This window comes from Seriola lalandi, unplaced genomic scaffold (genome assembly GCF_002814215.2).
Source record: "Seriola lalandi dorsalis isolate HSWRI2012SDOR001 ecotype SW California unplaced genomic scaffold, Sedor1 jcf7180002054881, whole genome shotgun sequence".
In the NCBI taxonomy this organism is placed as follows: Eukaryota; Metazoa; Chordata; class Actinopteri; order Carangiformes; family Carangidae; genus Seriola; species Seriola lalandi.
Genome location: NW_019525434.1, coordinates 27217 through 44792, shown reverse-complemented (window position 1 = coordinate 44792; position 17576 = coordinate 27217). Strand labels below are relative to the sequence as shown.

Sequence of the window (17576 nt, the reverse complement as noted above, 5' to 3'; positions counted from 1 at the left end):
CAAATGGTACTTACAGAAACCTGCCAAGCATGTCTTGATGTCTGATATCTGTCTTCCCTGTCATCAGAAACCCAGGAGGGCGGACTGGCCTAAGGGGACAAGGTGCACTCAACCAACTGGGTCCAAATCTGAATATAGACCTTGTTGTTACACGGTAGGTCACCTTATGTCCTTGTAGTGCATTTGAAAGAGGTTGTTTCACTACCACTGTGTCACATGGCATGATCTGAGATTTTGAAAATTGATTTTTAGCTGGCGTGACAGCGAGAGATCTGTTTTGGAGTACCTGGCAGTTTGGGACGAGAGCCAAGGAACCTTGGCTTTACCAGGGGTGAGTCCAGCTAAATCGATGGTCATCATTCCTTATTTCTCTAGCTGCTAGAGTAAACTCAAGATTGTCACAGTTTATGATTTTCTTTCAAACAGTACCCGTTTTATCACAGAATCTGGGGAATAGCATCTCATCTTTTATCTGGGACAAATCCATCTCAAGGATTAAGAAATCATATGTGGAGAGACAGAAGGCAGACAGGGGATTGGCGTTGCCAAACCTTTTATTCACATGGTGGTTTATTGGGTATCACAATTTTAACACAATAATTGACCAGTATGGGCTGAGACAGAGCAGGTCTCGTGTAATTTGGTTTGCTTTGCACACCACTACCTCTCAGCAAGAAAAAACCTGACAAACCCCAGTGTGATTTCACATGTTTGGCCGGGTTTTTTTTCTTTTCTTTTCTGTTGCATTGTTTTGTTCGTCTGTGTGTAGGCACGTCTTATTGCACATTGGGCTTGGTGTATTTTGCTGAGCTGTGACATTGATTGTTGTGATTTGTGTTGTGTCGTAACGAGCAAATACATATGTTGGAAAAGTTCAATAAAAAGATTCAAAATTCAACCCTCAGGGACCGGTCCAATCTGCTGATCAGCTGCCAGTGACGCTTAAGAGAACCATGGGAAAGACGCTGTATGAAAAGATAAATGCAAAAGTATCAGAGGGAACAAAGGTGGGTCTTTTCAACACTTTGGTCAAATCAAAAACTAGCCAGAATTCTTAAGGAATAAGAACAAATCTGGTCAAGGAAACATTAATTAAATACCTTTTGACATTAATTAGGTCTTGAGATGAGATTTACAGTAAAGATTAATCAGTTTGCTGATCTGACCCCAAGAGGACAACTGTTCCATAATCTAGGAACTATGACAGCAAAAGCTCGACAACAAGACAAGCAGGGCACAACTAGGAGCCCTTTATCTGATGACGAGAGGCCTTGTGGTTCTAAATATCTACACTGTTGCCCATAAAGCTGGAATAATTTTGTTTTCAGACACAATCCTCTGTTTATTCCTATTTAAATGCATCAGTAATCACTTTGGAAGAGATTGACTACTAAAGTTTTGAGAAGATAAACACTTTATCTGTCAAGAATAAATCACATGGTCACAATCATCATGGAAAGAGGCAAAAAATATTTTATTCCAACTTTATGAGCAACAGTGTATATGGGATCAGAAATTGTTTTACTGATTAGTGTCAACGAATGAGATGAATAAGATGAATAATAATTGTAAAAATGCTTGTCGATGCTGACATTGATGGACTTGTTGCTGTGTTTCAGGTGTTTGAGGGTTATGTGGATGACTGCAGGAACACAGATAATGCCTGGGTGCAAACCACTGTGCTTAATATTCACCTGAGCAGAACAGACCAGGTGATGGTAGATGTCAATAATATGGTGAGAACATTATTGTTTTATGGTTTTAAAATATGTAGAGCATCCATTATTTTACAAGTACACAAAGACCATGACTGATTTGGTTCCTCTGCTTTTCGGTGATGTTAATGGACAAAATTCAGGTCACAATTCTCCCTATAATAAATATATAATCACTTACCCCTGCTTCTTCTTAGATGGTGAGCAGCCACGACTCTCTTCAGTGGCAGGAGGTGAGCAGCAAAACAAGACTTGGCTCAAACCAAAGAGACTCTCTGCGGCAGGTTGCTGAGCTGCACAACAGGAAGTTCTGATTTACACTCTGCTGTAGCTGCAAATGTGTCTCTTCATACACAGGTTTATTTCTGCCTGTTAAATGTGGCCTTTTTTTCTTTAAAGCTGACATATATCAATTCTGTTGCACTGAAAGCACTTGACTTGACAAAATGACTGAAGACAAGATGCTGTAAAGCCATAATGTACAGTACACTGAACTGGACGATTTTGCAACATTTTGCACAAACAACATTTGCCAGTAAACTGACACACTGTGTTGTTCACTTAATACACGTCTAAGAATTCACATGTGTACAATGAGAATGAATACTTCAAATTGTACTACAGTACAATTTTCAAGTAGTTGTACTTGTGTTTCCCCCCTTTTTGCAACCTCCACATCTACTTCTATATTTCAGAGGGAATATTGTACTTTTTACTACACTATATTTATCTGACAGTACACAACACAACATCATTATCAATATACTTAGTGGAATGTGCCATTATGTACTCACTATGTTTATTGATCACAAAACTTACAAATGCAAACCATTATCTTATATAAAATGATGCATTGTTACAGATGAAAATGCCCAACACAATATAAAGTAGTTACATCTGGAGCATCTGCAATATTAAAATGCTACTTACAAGCAGATGTATCATTGATAATAATCCAATCTGAACCATACACCATAGTGAGTACTTTTATTTTTGATATATTTTGCTGCTAATACATTTACACTTTTACTTGAATAAAACTGTGAATGCAGGACTTTCACTTTTTTCCCTCCATGTCAAGGTATTGATGTATGTTGCAGTTTATGTCATAATCATAAACTTTCCAAAATCAAGCACTCTGTGCCTTTACAATTATTAAAATGCTGCTTACTACAAATTGAGTTGAGTATTGCCACTGTCCTCTCACCTTGTTCTGAAGAGAGGTTAAACACAACCTGGACACTTCTGGGATTTCTCTCAGTGCAGTGAACTCATTCATAGATATCTGCTATTTGCTCTAATTTTCGACAGGGGTCCTCTCCACCTGCCAAGCATGCAGCCAGGTCGCCTTCAGTTTCGGAGCAGCCTCTAAGAGCGCTCATTGGTTCAGGCAGAAGTGGCCACATAGTGCAGTATCGGTTTCACACCCTGTTTTTGCTCCTTCAGATAAATCGATCACTCATCTATCAGAAAAACGGTGATATTCATGTATAATCGGTGAACTGACTGCAAAGTCCCAATATTCGTTTGAATGAAGACGTTCAATTTTTTTTAAAAAAAGATTAAACTCAGTGTACTCTGTGCGCACTCTTATTTAATAATAAAATACCTATGTTCCTCTGACGTCTCTGTCGTTATTATTATTATTTGTCCGGTAAATCCCGGCAGTGCAGCGCCATTGAAATGATACTGGGGCTATTTTTAACCACAGCTTCAGAGAGGAGATAAAGTAAGAGCTCCCACTCTGCTCTTATTCCACGATACCACAAACAGCGCCACACAGCTGTCAAATAAAGAACTGACTTATCGCATATGTTGATTTTTTATTTGTCTGGTTGTTAGTTGAGTTCTCCCTGGAGCTGTCACACCACCCATTCATACTTCATTTTATTTTTTTTGTGCTGTAAATACCTTCTTCATTTGTGTAGTGCTGTGGATTGTTATAGGTGTATAATACATGCGCTTTTTCAGGAGCTTTTGAATTCATCTTCTCCATAGACGAGCTCTGAGGACGCTGGTGTTTACAGGTGAACGGACCAGAGTGTCCGGAAGTGACGTGTAACGCTCACAAGACTAAACCATTATACTGGACAGATATACAAATAGATGTACCGAGAGAGGGAGAGGGAGCAGCCGGACATCTCTGACGGACTGAACTGAGCTGAACGGTAAAACTTTCCACTGTATGCGACATTTGTCGAAAGACGTAGCGTGTGGGATTAAATTAAGACCTTCACAATTCCACAGTTTGGCGAGAAGCGATGTGTTTTTGGTGGTGGGATATGAAGCTAAATGTGCTGACTGAGGCAGCTGTCAGTGAGCCGCGCTCCGTGGGCATTAGCACGACGATGTTACACTGTTATACCAACTGTTTACGCTGTTTATGAATGAATTCAGTGCAGCTAATCTACACCTGTTACCACCCAGTGTTATCTCAACGAGCCTGCACCACTAGTCTCAGTCAGCAGGTACCAAGTGGGCCTCGCGCATTCAAGTATTAAAAGGTTGTGTGTTATTATGTAACCAAGTGGACAATCTTGTTGTACACTGGACTGTTAAGATCCAGAGAAAAGACTGTTGTCTTGTCTGTTTAACCAGAAGCAGGAGAAAATTATAGACTGCTCTGCTGTTGCAGGAGGGGAGGCTAAATTATAGTGGGTGGTGAAGAAATGTTTGTTTTTGCGTTAGATACTCAGTATGTACTTTTTGTTTAGTATTTTTGACTACGTGGCTGTTAAAAAAAAAAAAGAGAGATCCTCGCTGGAGCAGACTGGCTCTGATTTAATATTCTGTGGTGTGTTCAGTAGGTTACTTCTTTTAATAGAGGACGTTGTGTGTTGTATACACTCAGTTTGTTAAACTAATGCACCCTAATAAAATAGTCCTGCAATAAATCCTATGTTAATGAAGGTGATCATTTTCAGTCTTATTGGAGAGAGGGGTTGATTCAACATTGTGGTAATGATTTAGGCTGTGGTTTGTAGTTTTGTTGTATTAGATTCCACTAGACGGTGTCCCGAATGTTTTCTCCACCCCATTTATCACAGTAAGGGTAAAATGAATGCTTAACACTCCTCTCAGTATAATGCAACACAATTCAACATATTTACACACTAAAAGTGGGAGAAAATCATTGTCTCGCAGTCTCAAATACATCTCAAGTGTGGCTTTATGAAATCTAGAGCTGCAATGATAAGTCAGTGGACAGACAACTTATGATGAATAATTGTTTTAGTCATTGTTAAAGCAAAAATACCAAACATTCACTGTAGCCAGCTACACTTCTGTTAGTTATTGTACTATACGTGTAGTATGTACAACCCATGAAACCATGCTGTGGTCAGTTGAGGAAGTGCAGGTGTTCCTCTGTTTCGCATACCTTCAGTATCCTGTCGTGTTAAAGATGATGTCACGATAGCTTTGTGCATTGTTGCTATAGTAATGGCACACCATTGACGGGGTACCATGCAGTGGAAAAAGAAGTATCTGATACCAAAACTGATTAGAGTCGAGTTGAAATCAGGTAGAAAAACGGTATAATCCACACTTCTGTCACAAACTGCAGCCTCCAGAATCACCGTAAACCTGAATCAGCACTGCTTTAAAACAGTTTCGACAAAAATTTAACAATAACACGGTCATGAACACAGAAGTTATTGCAGGACTGCTGAATTAAACTGGATTTGTTTTAGCTAGGTGTGCCTAACAATAAAAAAAACTTACGTTGTATCATTGTGTGTTCAGGTTTAGAGGTGATGTGCAGCGGTGATCGGCCTCAGTGTCCTGTGTCAGATGTGGGACTGGTAACATTTCACCCTGCACGCTCTCTGTGAGCAGTGCAGCAGTGGCCATCTGACACAAATCAGAGACGATCATTCATCTGTCTTTCATGAAGACTTGATGTCACAACAGTTTTATGGTTGGGCTGCTTTTCATTCCTGTCCCACATACTTTGACAGTCAGCCAGTGTTGGAGAGCGTTACATGTGTGATTGGTGGATGCTGTGTGCTGTCACGGCAGCAGCATTGTGTTCCACCCTCATTATGCTGAGTGGGACATTTCCAGTTAAGTGTCCACATGTGTCACTAATGGCTTTGACTCTCTTGTAAACTCCTGCTTGTGTGTGGTGCACTTACAGGTCACACTCAGCACCAATCAGCCAAATGCAGTCCCCTACTGACATTGAGTTGAAGGCTACACCTCTCAGGTGTTCTTAACTATGGCACAAAGACACCTAACACCAGGTCTACAGCAAACGTGAGCACCTACACATGTGGGCCATTTTAGCTTCTCGCGGCTCTTCAACATAATTTCTATGCACCACCTTTTAACACACGGAGTGCATTGGCATCGAACCCAAGCACTGCTGCCAGCAAAGTATGAGCAGATTGTTTTTCTTTTCAACGAGATGCATTAGTGAAGCCATGACTCTTCATTTAGGCAGAAACGACAACATCCGTTTCATTTCCAGATACATTACAGAGAGAGTTGAAGTACTGGAATTTCCTGCCCTACCGCATTCCTTCAGCAACTAATATAATATGACTGCTGCTTAAACAATAAGATTGGCAATATTGTAAGAGGAGCTGAAACAATTAATCGATTGGTCGATGGACAGAAAATTAATTTTGATAATCAATTATATTATTTTACATTTTATTCAGTTATTTATTGAGCTTATCTTTGGGTTATTGACTGTTCACTGTTTATAACTGTAGCAGTATATAATATAGCATATCCCTCTATGGAGCTCTACTGTTACTACACCATTGAGCCACACTGTTGCACTCAGTGACATGTTCCTCCATTACCACAAATATGGACACTGTTTATTTTAGCTCAGTCCCAAATACACAATCCTGGTGCTGTAAACATTCACTAGAGCACCAAATGTGTATTCTTCCACAGATGAAAATAGTCCCCAACTTTTTGTAAAAATAAGAAATCTGTTATTGTTGAGACTGAAAGATCATATTTGAGCCTGGAAACAGTAGTAGACAAAACAATCTCATTTTCCCATGTCAGTTTAAAGAAAATAATACAGTTTTGACAGAATGATTTATGTCTTCAGCAGAAATGAATGGGTGTGGGGTTGAGTGCCACAGACATTGTCTGGATTTCAGAAAGCATTGAAAGATGGACACATTGTTGGTTCTGGCCTTTTTGGCCTTTAGGATTTATTGACAAAAAGAAAACTATAGAGTAACAGAAGTATTATCCTTTAAGTATTTCAACCCACAAATCCCATCTTCTTAAAAAAAAGTGGGTCACTCTGGTGATACTGTTGCACAGCAAGTCGCAAAATGATGTTTGTCCAGGTGTCGAAGAGTCCCTGCACATGTGAGCTATTGAGTCACGCGTCGAGCAGAGCGTCAGCACAAGCACAGGAAGGGGTGATGGTCCTGATGCTGGCGTAGAGGCAGGAAGCTGTATTTATGTAATTGACATGTGTAGCAGCAGCAGAAGCAGCAGTAGCAGCAGCAGTGTAGCCTTGCAGCTGGTCTGATCTCTCTAATCCCAGCCCTGGAGACTCGGCTTGTTTGTTTAAGGTCACATTTATAGAGCTGTGGCTTTAGTCAGTGTCATGTCCTATCTGACTTATTGAATAAGCTTGTTGCTGTGTTTCATAAAATGAAACATGTAAAATTTGTATGCATCATGTTTGGTATGCTGCTTCTGATGAAGATCCACCACAGCCATCAGCTGTAATATGAAAAACCAAAGAACACTGTTGTCTGATTTGAAAGGTTAGATGTTTGAGTGAGTGATCTCTCGTCTACACCAGTTACTCCATTTATTTATTTATTATTGAGACAACACTAATCAGCCAGAATAACTGTACACTCCTGTGTGTGCGTGTGCGTGTGCTTGTGCGTGTGTGTGTGTGTGTGTGTGTGTGTGTGTGCGCGCGTGCGCAGGGCCTTTGACTCATAGTTTTGTATTTCTTTAGTTGTGTAAACTCAGTTAATCGATGCATTTGTACATGAAAACAAAATACAATTCTTCTTATTTTTTAGAAACTTTGTATTGACATTGTACATTTTATTCATTTAATGCCACATTTGATTTTGTTCAATGTGTGTATCAAAGTGTCTGGGTCAAAGAGTCGAATCTTGGGTTTCCCTGATGGTCTACTGGTTAAATAACTAACTCCTATATCTCCCCTCATTCACTGTCACATCTCTACTGATGTTATCTAACAAAAGTATAAAATCCTCCAAAAGAAGATGAATTAATCTCTCAGCTTCAGTGGGAAAAAAACTCAAATATATTTGTGTTTTTGGGTGTGCATAGTTGACATTAATAAATGCCTAACAGCTAATGTCTAGAAATAGACATCATGGAGGTGTGTGTGCTGAATGTTTACGCTGTGTACAGCGCAGTCACTGAACGACGGTTGAGTGGAAAAAGCCAAACAACAAACGTTGTGGTAAATGAGCGATGTGAACATGAAAGTGTTGCCCCCGTCCCTCTCTTCCCCTCTCCCTCTCTGTCTGTGTCCTCTCTCTCTCCCTCCCCCTTCCTCTCCTTCCCTTTCCTCCCTGGGGCCTTCTCCTCCTTTCCTTCCTTCTGACTGACATTTTTGTAATGACACTGTCTGAGCTCCACAGGCCCTGCCTCCATCTCATCCTTAGCTTACTGTGCGCAGCATGCAGGGCCAGCTTGTCACACCGAGAGCCCTCCTGGCACGCCTCACGTCTATATCAGACCACTAAATGCCAATAATGACAACTCAGCTTGATTAAGAAAGTGAGCGTCTTCCATCTTCCGGGCTCCTGTGTTCTTTTGGCTCTCCTGCAGATAGAGTTGTCGTGTGCCAAAGGGTTTACTGGACACTCGCAGACGCTCTGATGGTCAGCCAGTTTGAGGATTGGGATTCTGTTGAGAAGTGGGTTAAGCCCCACATCTCTTTATATTTGGGAAGGGGTATTACAGTTGTGACTGTGAGGGGGTTAGATTAAGCCAGCATTGTTGAACCCTAAGTGTGCCTGGGCTTTGCTGCTAATATTATGCTTTACTTCCTGAGGCTTTGCTTCCTGAAGCAACAGTGGGTGGATTGGCAGAGCAGTCTGCATCTGCTGGTTATTTTAAATCCACACTCATATTTAGACAAATGATAAATTTATCTGCACTATTTAGGTTTTAAATGCGGCCGCACACCACGAATCCCTTTATACGAGACAGTTTGATCAAAATGCAGTTTAAGTGGATGCTTATTTTGAATACAAATATCTATATAATATGTTTTGGTAGTGTGCGTGGTTTGGTTTGTGTGTGTGTATGCATGCATTGTATGCAATTGTACATGTCTTTTAATGTACTTCTCTCGTGCAAAGTGTCTGCTAGCCGAGCTTCTATAATTACCACAGCCTGCAGCGCCTCATGGGGAGCATATTAACACACACGAGTGGAAGAGCAAGAACCAGAGCACATGCACAAGTCATACAGACTGAGTTTGTGTGTCTGTGTGGCTACGGTTGCTTGAGTGTGTTCGCATTATCTCCCACCTCCGATGTGAGCATCTATATTAAATGATTGACAGTGATGCACAGTGAATCGTAGATCGTGGTATAATGGTATATATTTTTGTGTATCCATTAATAAAGCTTGTTGCAATATGGATAATTTCCTTAAGTCGGTCACAACATATGAGTGTGCAGCATGAACCACGTGACCAAAGCAAATGTTAAACTGGAGCAGCAGTGCGCATAAATAAGAGGTAAACTATATAGAGCGGGTAGCCTGACTTATACAGATTTTTTTAAATTCAATTGCAGTATACAGATTGCAAAATACTGATATAGCTGATCCCAATAAATCGACGAAAAAGGCAATATTGGCCCAGCCGTTTAATCGGGCTAGCTCTACCACAGACCATCTTTGTGAGAAAGAACATTTTTCTGCCATTTTGTTTCTTTTTCAAAGTTTTTGTGTGATGTGGTAATATGTTGTTTTTAGACCATATGACTGATGATGGCAGGTGTGGATTCTGTGAGACATTTGGTTTAAATTTGTAGCTGTATCCAGCAGTAGAAATAAGGAATTATTCATTTCATATTCCCAACCACTGGACAAAGACAGAGTGATAATCTACTATGACTAAAAACTGCTCAGAAGAAGTGATATGTGTGCTAAACAATGATTATTATGACTATGTCATACTCTTAATTTCTCAGAGGATCATGCAGCTGTTTATTTTACGTACAGTGTGCACTCTGCCCTGCCGTCTCATCTTGTCTTTGTACAGCTGTGACCTCACCAATTCGTCTGACCTCTCACCCCAGCGAGCAGCAGGCAGCATCAGCACCATACACCCCCAGCTACACAGCTGTAATCCTAGGCAGACCACCACTGCCTGCCACCCACTGCAGCCCCACACTCTTTGTTATATCCTTCTTTAGTATGTAGAAGGAGGAGGTGAAGTGTATGTGAACATGACATCCCAGCATGTGTTCATTTCCTCTCGCTTCTGTAATTCTCTTTAGTGAAATAATTAGAAGCAAGAAGGTTGGAGGAGCCTTCATAACGTTTTATGTTATCTAAGACTGGCTGCTGTGTTCTGCATTATAGCTCTGCACGCAATCCCATAAATCACGCTCGGGATTACCAGGTGCATACAGTTAGGAGGGAGGACAGCACCGCCTGGCTCTCTGTCTGCTGCTGATCATCTGTTTGCTCCTGCCGTCGACTCTGAACTCAGATAAAGAGGGAATCAGGATAGATGGACTGTTGTTGTGGTGTGGGCAGAATCCTCCAGGAGTGTTGAACAGTCATTGTTATGTAATTTCCTCTCAGCGCGGATTGGTCAGGCTGTGGGTTGTTGGTGGGCTCAGCATGGTAATCTCACAAGCATTATCTGTCTCTCAGAATCAGTGGTTGTTGTGTGCCGGACTCACTCATCCATGCCTGCCTTTGTAAAACCAACCAATCAGCCGGGGCCAGCCTGTTTCTGTCATCCATCTTAGCCAAAGAGGTTTGTCCTTGTGCATGAAGTAAACATACTCAGGACCAGTCTTTTCTCATTACTTTATGTGTTTCCCCGACTCATCTGACTTCCTCCTTCCAATTACTCCGTTTTATCTAAATGCAGGCCAGCTGACACTCAGCTGTGTCATTTATACGATTGCAGTTGGTACCAAAAATGCATGTGCTGAGTGTTGAAACCCAGCCAACAACAAACTTTCACGCCACCTAATTACAAGTATTTTTGTGAAATAAAAATAAAATTGTAAGTAAGGTTTTGCAAGTAAAGGACACATCTTGTAGGCAACTCAAAAAGAGATAAATTAATAGCACTAACTGCTAACATCAAGTTTACAAAAAGAAATCAACTGTTTAACAAGTATACAATCTAAGATGTACACTGCAAAGTCCCATCAGTAAAAAGGCAAAGTGTACAGGCTTTAATTTGGAGGGTGGCATTAGCGTTAGGACACCTAGTGTAGGAATTTTTATTTATTCCTAGATTTATTTCTTTTGTGATTGACAGTCAAATTAGATAATAAAAGAAAGATTCCATGGCATTCATATATTTCTTCATGTTTTACAAAGGGTTTAACCTGAGCCTTGCCATACAACAATGACAGCAATCATTTCAAGTCCATACAGGGTTAGTGGTATTCAGCTGCTAATAATTCTTTTAACACAGTGGTATCGACCGCGGTATCGGCCGATACACAAATTTAGGTATCCGGAAGGAAAAAATTGTATCGGAAAAAGTTTCAGCAAATTTTCTTTTTTATGTTTGACACGGAGTTTGACAGAAAATGATTTACTTACATGATATTTACATGACATCTTGAATGACTTGTATGGTAAGAGGTTGACGTTGCAAGATTTGATTGCTTCTTTGGTTACTGCATTGTCATTTCATAGGATGTTGTGTGATAGCAACATACCTGAACACGTCAACACACTGGAGGACTGAGCGGGCCTCCATGGAAGTCTTATTTATTTGTCAGTAATCTTAGCTGAGTGTGTGGGCCGGCGTGTCTCTGCGTGGCTGCTGCATGCGATGGCAGATTGGAAAGGTAAACCACTGTAAGCTTATGTGTGCGATGGTGCTTTTTCTCTTATTAATGCGAGGGACACAGGAGCTGTCAGTGCTGCTGTTCCGCTGCTGGTGAAATAGTAATGAGTGTGTATAACGGAGCCGAGCCAGTGTGGTTTACGGCTCTGGTGCGCTTGGAGGTGAGGCCAGGGCACGTGGAGCACTGACTGGCTGTATATGTGGTCTGCGTGATGGTGATGGAGACAGAACAGGAGGATTTGACCACTGCTGGAGTAAAACTAATTGAGGTACTGAGGTCAGACTCTTGTTATATATTTTGGTTGTGAAACATTTAAAGAAGCGTTCTGGAATTTATTTGACTACATAAGTCATCTGAACCCTCTGAAAACTAAGAAGGAAGGGAAGAGAAAGAGTTTATTATAATATATGTTAATAATGTTAATAGCTAATGTACTTCCAATCCATTGAGGGTCTTGGAAAAGGTAAATGTAAAAAATAATTGTTTGAATTAAAAACTTTGAAGCTCTTTCATTGAAAAGTAGTGCAGGTTTTGAAACCTTTGGATCAACTTAAATCTCCGTAAGTAGAAATATTATATGAATACTCACGGACATGACACTGACTTCAAGGATACTGTGTGGATTACTGTTGAATCTAGGGCACCAACTAATGATCATTTTCACGGTCATATTATCAGCACATTATTTCTTTTGATTAATTGATTTATCATTTAGTCTATGAAATACCAAACAATAGCTAATAAATCACATCCCAATTTCCCAGAGCTCTAAGGGATGTCGTCAGTTTGTCTTTTTTTTTGTCCGACCAAATGTCCAAAAAACAAAAACAATTCAATTGATGATGATACATGACAAAGAAAAGCTGCAAAGCCTCTCAAGTGAAAAGCTGGAAACACAGAATGTTTGGCATTTTTGCTTGAAAAATAACTGAAAGGATTAATTGATGATCATTATTCAAGCAGAGCACCAAACACACAGGTTTTAGCTTCTTTGATTGGACTGTTTCGTAGACTAATCATTAATCTTTGAAATACAAAGAAATAATCGTCTGATTAAATGAGTATGTAAACGATTATTAGTCCTTGCATGGACATCAGTTTTGGTGCATTTGGAAGCAATTGTTGTCCTCCCCTGACATGTGGACTATCAAAGCTACCACACAACCTCGCCTAATGATTCTGATTTATGAGACAGAAAAATCTTCTTCCTACGCTGGATGACTGATGCACTTTGTTACACATAAATCTTGAGGAAGACGTATTATTTCTTACTGCGAGTGGCTGCTGACTGGTCATGACTTTCAACATCTCTGTAGCATTGACTCTGCAAATTCACACAGTTTGAGGAAATCGAGATACAGCACAGCATCACCTCAGGCAATCGGGCAGGTGGCCTGTCTGTGTAATTCCAGAAAAAAGTAAATAAGACAGATGGTCGTCTCAGCAGAGGTGTTTTGGGAGGGCTTGAGAGGCTCCGAGTGTTAGTGATTTGTTTTCTCATGATCATAAAATAACTGATTGGTGATTTTGGTAATGAGCTTTGTTTTTATTTTGTTATTCATGCTGGGAAGCAAAGAAAATGGTCCTTTTTTCCCCTGTTTTAATATCAAGCAGAGACTCCAGTATGAACATCAATTATCAGCACACAGGCTGTACTGCAAGGTAGTTTCTACCTGAGGAAACTGTGATCAAAGTAGAAACTAATATGCTCAGATTTCAGCTGCTCTGCTTGTCACTCTCCAAAGTTTTGAAACTTTTAACTGTTAATGTTTAATTTTTAACTTAAGTTAAATGAATTAAATACTCATCAAAATTGGAGGATGGACGTAATACAATGGAAAGAAATGACATCATATTTTAAATGAAAATGTCATGTTTGATCTAGCTCACAAGATCATAAGTGTTTTTTTTTTCTACTTGAAAATCTGTTTGATATAAGCTTATAATATTAATGCATTTAATTATATGAATTCATTATATGAATTGCTGGCGACATCTTATTAAGCTGAAAACTGACTGTTTAAAAGCCTCTTCATAATATGTACCACCACTACTGAGTTTGCTGTAGTTTCTCTTTTCTATCTAAGAGTTTTTGTTGGTGTTGCTGGTCTGTTTTCATAATACAATGTGGCTTTGCTTGTCTTCACATGAGCACACAGACTTGTGATCTGCTGACCTCTGGAATTTGGGCCATAGAGCAGAGCTTGATGTTCTTGCTAAGCAAACAAGTCAGAAATTTGAGTTCCCCTGCTCCTATGGATATCTGATGTCTCTCTCTCTTTTTATCAATATTTAACCAGAGTTCTATTTTTGGGAATTCCCTCTCTGTGTTTCTGTGTTTGCAGTGTGTTTGTTTACAGGAGTGTGTCATCAGGAACATGGCACGAATAACAGCTTTGGTTTACACCCACTCTTGTTCTCTTCAGGGCCAGGAGAATGCTTGACACTGTGTTAATTTGGGACTTTGCATCACAAAAGTGTAGTTTTAACAGATCCAACAATCAGCCAGCGCACTCACCATTCCTTACTGTCAGTCCCATTAGAGCCAGCGTCCCAGGCCATCTGCACCGTGACTCATTTGACTGTCATTTCACGCCATTTATAGGCAGTGTTTGGACACCTCCATCTCAGCCGCGCCCCGGGATACCAGACCTGCTCCTCTTGCAGTGTCCCTCGCCGGGGTGCGGCTTCTGAATGGAGATTGGACAAAGCTCCTCCAATATCCCAACCCCCTCACTCTCCATGCATCATTACATTCCTACCACTCTCCTGCCCCCCACCAATCATCTTCCCCAGAGGTTTGGGCCTGAAACGAGAGGACTGGGTGGAGCATCTGTTCCCCAAGCCTTTCCACTCACCCGCAGGCCCTCCCTCCCAATCAGTTTCTTTTGATACCCCCTCTGGTCGCAGTCCGTCTCAATCTCTGCCATTACCACACACACACACACAAACACACACACACACACACACACATATACTGCACACTACAGACTGACAGATACATCACCCTGACCTCCCTCTGTCTGTGATGCACCCCATTTCCTAACAGGTCCCTTGATTGTCTTTTTATCGTTCAGTGAGTTTCTTAATGTCAATATAATGGAAATATCTTTGCCAGAGCTCGCAGTCGTTTATTATGGTTACAATGCATCATCTTCATTCGTCTTCAATCTGTACAATGTTCTCACTCATATGAACTCCTTTCCCTGCTCTCTGTGTGTGTGTGTGTGTGTGTGTGTGTGTGTGTGTGTGTGTGTGTGTGTGTGTGTATGCAGGTGAAAAGCAAAACAAAGCCAAACCTGAGCCCACATCAGACTCAGCAGACCTCTGAGATGCTCAGAAACCACCTGACAGGTCAGTACATGCACACAAACACACAAAAAACAAAACGCACAAAAGTATTTGCTATCGCTACATAGCCAGTGTTAGCATTGACAACCGTTAACTTAACAGTCTTGCAGAAACGTTGCAAGTACAGCATCAAGCTTCATTACTTTACTTGCCTAGAGCTGTCTCCAGTAGTGGAAAGCAAAGTCGATGTTGATGTTTTGCTTCTTCTTCTATCACTTCTTTTCTCTGCCACCGAATGCGGTTTCTTGCTGTCTGGGCAGCGGTAATGTTGGATATCTAATGTTGAAATGAGTGTAGACTGGACGATACAGTAACTCACTGTTACCTCTTGAGGTACAAAGTTGTATTACAAGACAGGACAGGCTCGGGCTAGCTGGTTAGCATCCTAACTTCAGTAGATATCTGCAACAAAATGCATAGATGAAAACTGTTATTTCTTCACTTTTCTGTTGATAATTTTAGTCATTTTTGAATGTTTTAAACTAAAATACTTGTATTCTAGTATGTATATACTTCTATAGATACTTGTAAAGCACATTTAAATGACCTTTTGGGGAGTAGAAAGAACTGTCCCTCTGATAGTCTTGCTCTGACCTTTCGATTTTTCTCTGATTGTAACGGCTCTTCAGCCCTGAAGCTTGATTTTTTTTATTCCTCTCAAGTCTGGGAATTGGCAAATTGGCCAAATTGAGCTGATATTAGTTGACAAAGTCACGTATAAAAATGGAGAACACATATGCTCAAATGTGGCATTCATGCTCAGCAGAAACACTGGAGTCTGTCAGTCTGTAGAACAAAACTTATTAACTTGCCAGGAGAAAGAACTGCTGTGCAAAGGATTTACACCCTGTGGTGAAAATGTAGGTTAATCATAATAATTTGATGACTACACTGACATGTCCATATTGTATTTAACTACAGGAGCAGGTCTGAACTGCGTGTGTGCCTGTATGTGTGTGTAGTGTGGCCATGTACTGTGTGTGTATGAGGAGCTGGCTAAGACCTCAGCTATCTCAAGATTTTAAATAATTTAGAGAAAGAAAAACAGAGGAGGAGTTGGGGTTTTTGAATTGATGCAAAACAAGCTACAGTGTTTTTCTAGACAGCATGCATCATTTTGGGAGCAGAGTGAAAACAACAGTCACTAATTTAATCAGCAAGATCTGACCTTGCATAAAGCTATTCATTTTGGGACCACCATATGTAAAGGATTTATGTGTTGCAAATAATGACTTAATTTAATTTGGTTAATAGATAGATAAGTCATTAATTAATAAGAACCATTTTTTGGTTGTCACAAACATCATCTCAGAGGAGGATGATAATATAGGTTATCTATATGCGTAAATAATTTATTAAGCATTAATAAAGCCATTAGTTACAACTTATAAACAGTAACAGTGCCTTATTGTGGTAACTGTGATTCTTTACCATCATATATTCATCGGGCTACTAAGGATGCATTTAGTGTTGCTGTTACACAAGACTATAAAACAAGATGTTCTTTATATGTTTGGTACAGTGTTGTAAAGAAAGCCGAGGCTGATGGTGTATTATAATAATATTAAAGTCAACATGCACATTTGTGACGAATGAATAGCCCCTGCAAGGATACAGGGTACAGTGTGCAGTTATATGTGGGATGCTGATACAATTGGCATGGAGTGAACTGATCACTGATTTGGAACAAAGGGATTTTCTCTTCTGCAGAAACAGTCTGTCCTACTTACAGAGACGCCACCGCAGCCTAACCTGCTGTTCCCAGCTGGTTTTGCTTTGAAATACCCCCCCTCCGCACCCCTCCTTCCTCTTCATCTCTCTTTGCTCCTCCTCTCTGAGTCTGTGCAGAAAGCTCCACCCCCCCACCCCCTTCCCTCCCCTCCTCTGCTCTTTGAGCCGTGTCCTCTCTGCGTCAGACAGCTCCATTCATGAAAAGTGTGACGTGAGCAGGTTTTCAGCGACCCAGTGACGCTGGCGCCCACCCACTCACATCACAGGTGCTGCGGGAGTTAGAGGAATGTCTGTCAGTCTCCAGCATCTGTCTCCTTCTCTCCCTGGTGCTGTTTTTTTCTTGGATTCTGAACATCAGTTCAGTCTTTCTCCCCCGGCTTTTTTTTTTTTTCCATCCCTGCCTCAGAGCTGAGAGAGGACCATGAATCTGAGCTCTGTCTGCTGTGAGTAATCTGCTGATGCTGTGTCTTTGCCGTATATTTGAGTGGAAGTGGTGTGATGTGGCGGTATTTCTCCTTCTCCTGTCTGTGTGTACGGTTTCTCTCAGGTGTTTTCTTTTATTACATATGTGTATATGTCTGCAAGGTGTATGTGTCTTTATGTATGTGCTGTTTGCATGTGGATCAGGTGTCAGTGTTTGCTCAGTAGCAGTGCTGCAGGAGTGTGTTGTGCAGTCGTGCGTCTGTGCGTGCAGGAGCTATTTTTGGCTCAGCGGTGATGCTGCTGCTGCCTTTTGATGCAGCACTTC

At 40.8% G+C, this 17576-nt stretch overlaps 2 protein-coding genes across 4 annotated transcripts in view; both read left to right on the top strand.

The window, feature by feature from the left end:
* The window catches only part of trpm2 (transient receptor potential cation channel, subfamily M, member 2), a 17375-nt gene extending 14922 nt beyond the window's left edge, over positions 1 to 2453 (top strand). Inside the window, exons 26-30 of the mRNA XM_023428601.2 lie at positions 68 to 154; positions 253 to 331; positions 906 to 1007; positions 1620 to 1736; positions 1913 to 2453. Of these exons, the coding sequence (XP_023284369.2) occupies positions 68 to 154; positions 253 to 331; positions 906 to 1007; positions 1620 to 1736; positions 1913 to 2029 (502 nt within the window). The 3' untranslated portion in view covers positions 2030 to 2453. The remainder of the gene's footprint in view (positions 1 to 67; positions 155 to 252; positions 332 to 905; positions 1008 to 1619; positions 1737 to 1912) is intronic.
* A 1343-nt stretch (positions 2454 to 3796) lies between these two features.
* Positions 3797 to 17576, top strand: part of map3k13 (mitogen-activated protein kinase kinase kinase 13) — a 32768-nt gene continuing 18988 nt past the window's right edge. The window contains exons 1-2 of one of the 3 annotated variants that reach the window (XM_023428617.2): positions 3797 to 3883; positions 15022 to 15100. The gene's annotated coding sequence lies outside the window, so the exon portion shown is untranslated. Of the gene's footprint in view, positions 3884 to 15021; positions 15101 to 17125; positions 17272 to 17576 lie in introns of those variants that run through there. The other 2 variants (XM_087179935.1, XM_023428618.2) reach the window with 2 other exon arrangements.